Source organism: Rhinoderma darwinii, chromosome 11 (assembly GCF_050947455.1).
Source record: "Rhinoderma darwinii isolate aRhiDar2 chromosome 11, aRhiDar2.hap1, whole genome shotgun sequence".
In the NCBI taxonomy this organism is placed as follows: Eukaryota; Metazoa; Chordata; class Amphibia; order Anura; family Rhinodermatidae; genus Rhinoderma; species Rhinoderma darwinii.
The window spans coordinates 96534157-96537121 of NC_134697.1; the positions used below are offsets into that span (position 1 = coordinate 96534157).

At 53.8% G+C, this 2965-nt stretch overlaps 1 protein-coding gene across 2 annotated transcripts; it reads left to right on the forward strand.

Moving 5' to 3' along the window:
• Positions 1-1325: 1325 nt before the first annotated feature.
• Positions 1326-2052, forward strand: LOC142663460 (histone H1A-like). Of its 2 annotated transcripts, XM_075842129.1 has the most exons (2): positions 1326-1869; positions 1918-2052. In XM_075842129.1, exons 1-2 carry the CDS (start codon positions 1326-1328, stop codon positions 2031-2033), a joined length of 660 nt encoding a protein of 219 aa, XP_075698244.1. In that variant the 3' UTR covers positions 2034-2052. The 2 variants fall into 2 exon arrangements, with proteins under 2 accessions (XP_075698244.1, XP_075698243.1); XM_075842128.1 differs by having other exon boundaries at positions 1326-2052.
• Positions 2053-2965: the final 913 nt, after the last annotated feature.

The window sequence follows — 2965 nt, forward strand, 5'->3', positions numbered from 1 at the left end:
GTCTCTAGTGTCCTGTCTGTGTCCGGGTAATGTACTGCTGGAGGAGCAGGTTCTGGGGTCTGGCCTGTGCCAGGTTATAGTTATACAGGTGGAGAAGTCTCTAGTGTCCTGTCTGTGTCCGGGTAATGTACTGCTGGAGGAGCAGGTTCTGGGGTCTGGCCTGTGTCAGGTTATAGTTATACAGGTGGAGTAGTCTCTAGTGTCCTGTCTGTGTCCGGGTAATGTACTGCTGGAGGAGCAGGTTCTGGGGTCTGGCCTGTGTCAGGTTATAGTTATACAGGTGGAGTAGTCTCTAGTGTCCTGTCTGTGTCCGGGTAATGTACTGCTGGAGGAGCAGGTTCTGGGGTCTGGCCTGTGCCAGGTTATAGTTATACAGGTGGAGAAGTCTCTAGTGTCCTGTCTGTGTCCGGGTAATGTACTGCTGGAGGAGCAGGTTCTGGGGTCTGGCCTGTGTCAGGTTATTGTTATACAGGTGGAGTAGTCTCTAGTGTCCTGTCTGTGTCCGGGTAATGTACTGCTGGAGGAGCAGGTTCTGGGGTCTGGCCTGTGTCAGGTTAGTTTAGTAAAGGAGGAGCAGACTTGTGTCTTTTCTGTGCTGGGAAGTTGTAATACAGGTGGAGCAGACCCCGGTGTCTTGCCTGTGCCGAGTTATTGTAACATAAGTAGAGCAAACTCTGGTGTTTCCTCTGTGCTGGGTTATTGTAACACAGGTGGAGCAGTTTCTGGTGTCTCCTCTGTGCCAAGTTACAGTAAGACAGGCGGAAGACACTCCGACATCGCGTCTGTGCCGGGTTACCCTTCTGGGCTCTCTGCAGCTCCAGGTCGCCCCCGCATCGGACAATCAGCTTCCCGCACGTTAGACATTGTGGTAAAGAATCCTGTGATAGTGACAAGTGCCGGGAATAGAGGGCACGAGCTCCCGCAAACACATTTATCTTGTCCGATCACAGCGATGTGCAGATCGGCAGAACTATGGCAGAGATCCCGGGGCCTCCACCCGGCTCCTTCCCAGCATCTCTGCCAGTGAAGGCTAGAAATGAGTAGGGGGAATGTCAGAGAGGGGGAAGCCACGTAGAGTGCCCGCTCGCCCGGCCGCTTCTAGTCGGTAAAGGGCTCTTATCCCGGGCAGGGAAGCACAAGGGGAGAGCGGAGCTTCACTCCTGTCAGATGAGGAAAGGGAGGACATGTGATCAGTGTCAGCCAGTAGACGCTCAGGACAATCGCAGCCAATCACCGAGCAGCCGCTGTACATATAAGAGGCCCCAGCTCCGTCCTCAGTGTTTCCCTCACAGGATATTTGTAGTATTGTATTCCCGTGTTATACGATGGCAGAGACCGCACCAGCCGCCGCTGTCCCTCCCGCCGAGCCGGCCGCCAAATCCAAGAAGCAGCCGAAAAAACCTGCAGCAGGGGGCGCCAAGAAAACCAAAAAACCCTCCGGTCCCAGCGTGTCCGAGCTCATCGTGAAAGCCGTGTCCGCCTCCAAAGAGCGCAGTGGGGTGTCTCTGGCCGCCCTGAAGAAGGCTCTGGCTGCTGGAGGATACGATGTAGACAGGAACAACAGCCGCCTGAAGATGGCGCTCAAGACTCTGGTGACCAAGGAAACCCTGCTCCAGGTGAAAGGCAGCGGCGCCTCCGGCTCCTTCAAGCTGAACAAGAAGCAGCAGGAGACTAAGGACAAGGCGGTCAAGAAGAAGCCGGCGGCTGCTGCCAAATCCCCGAAGAAGACTCCGGCCAAGAGCCTGACAAAGGCCAAGAGGCCTGCCGCTGCCAAGAAGGTGGCGAAGAGCCCCAAGAAGCCAAAACCTGCCCCCAAGAAAATAACAAAGAGCCCAGCAAAGAAGGCGGCCAAGCCCAAAGCTGCCAAGAGTCCGGCTAAGAAAATGCCCAAAGCTGCCAAGAGTCCGGCAAAGAAAGCTGCCAAGAGTCCGGCAAAGAAAGCTGCCAAGAGTCCGGCAAAGAAAGCGCCCAAAGCTGCCAAGAGTCCGGCTAAGAAAGCGTCTAAATCCAGGAAGACCGTGGCGAAGAAATAACCGAGAGCCGCCCGTTTCTTGTCCCACAAAGGCTCTTTTCAGAGCCACCACCTTCTCCCCGGCAGAGCTGTATGATCACTGGCCGCTATTTCCTCCGGTACAGACAGCAGCGCGATCCTGAGATAAAGGAGGCGCCATCATCACGGAGGAGCTTCATGTCCCTGTTACTCTATGACAAGTGCCATTTCTGGTCATCTGCGCTGGACGCCATAGCTGCTGTATCCGGACCTCCACAGTGTCCGTCCCGTCACTATGGTGTAACATCCAGGCAGAGTTTATCAGGTCACAGTCCACCAGGTGTAATGTGTGAATAAGGACCGGGGCAGCAATAGACTTGTAGATTACAGCACAGGATCCACGTGAAGGAGGCCGATGGTTTACACTCTCTCCGGTGTAAATAGAGCACAATGTCCCCTCCTCCTCCTCATTACACGTGGTGGATGGTGACCCTTATATGCTGCCTCTGGATGCAGGGCACAGTGTCCTGTGTAAGGATGGGGTGGGGGATTGTCCCTTTGTGCGATCTATAAAACCACTGCAGCGGCGGATGATGGGGAAGTAGTCTCTTATATAACGCTGTGTACGTGATCTGCGGACATGGAAATACAGTGAGCTGTTACTGATGACAACTATTTCGCAGAGCTGGAGAAATGATCTCATTAACGCCCCCTGTTGTACAAGCTGCGTCTGGACATCATGTAAACCGGTGTCCACCTCTTCGGAACGGTGATTGGTCGCGAATATCACATTTGCTTTGTCGGGCCCATATTTTTATGAAGAAGCCAATAGAATGTAGGGGTGTGCCTTTCATGGACCAATGAGGACACGCTCAAGTGTATAAATACTCTGCTCTTTCCTCTCCTCGTATCAGTCTACAAGTGTGCACGTTGTTATAGAGCTATGGCCAGAACAAAGCAGACTGCGCGTAAATC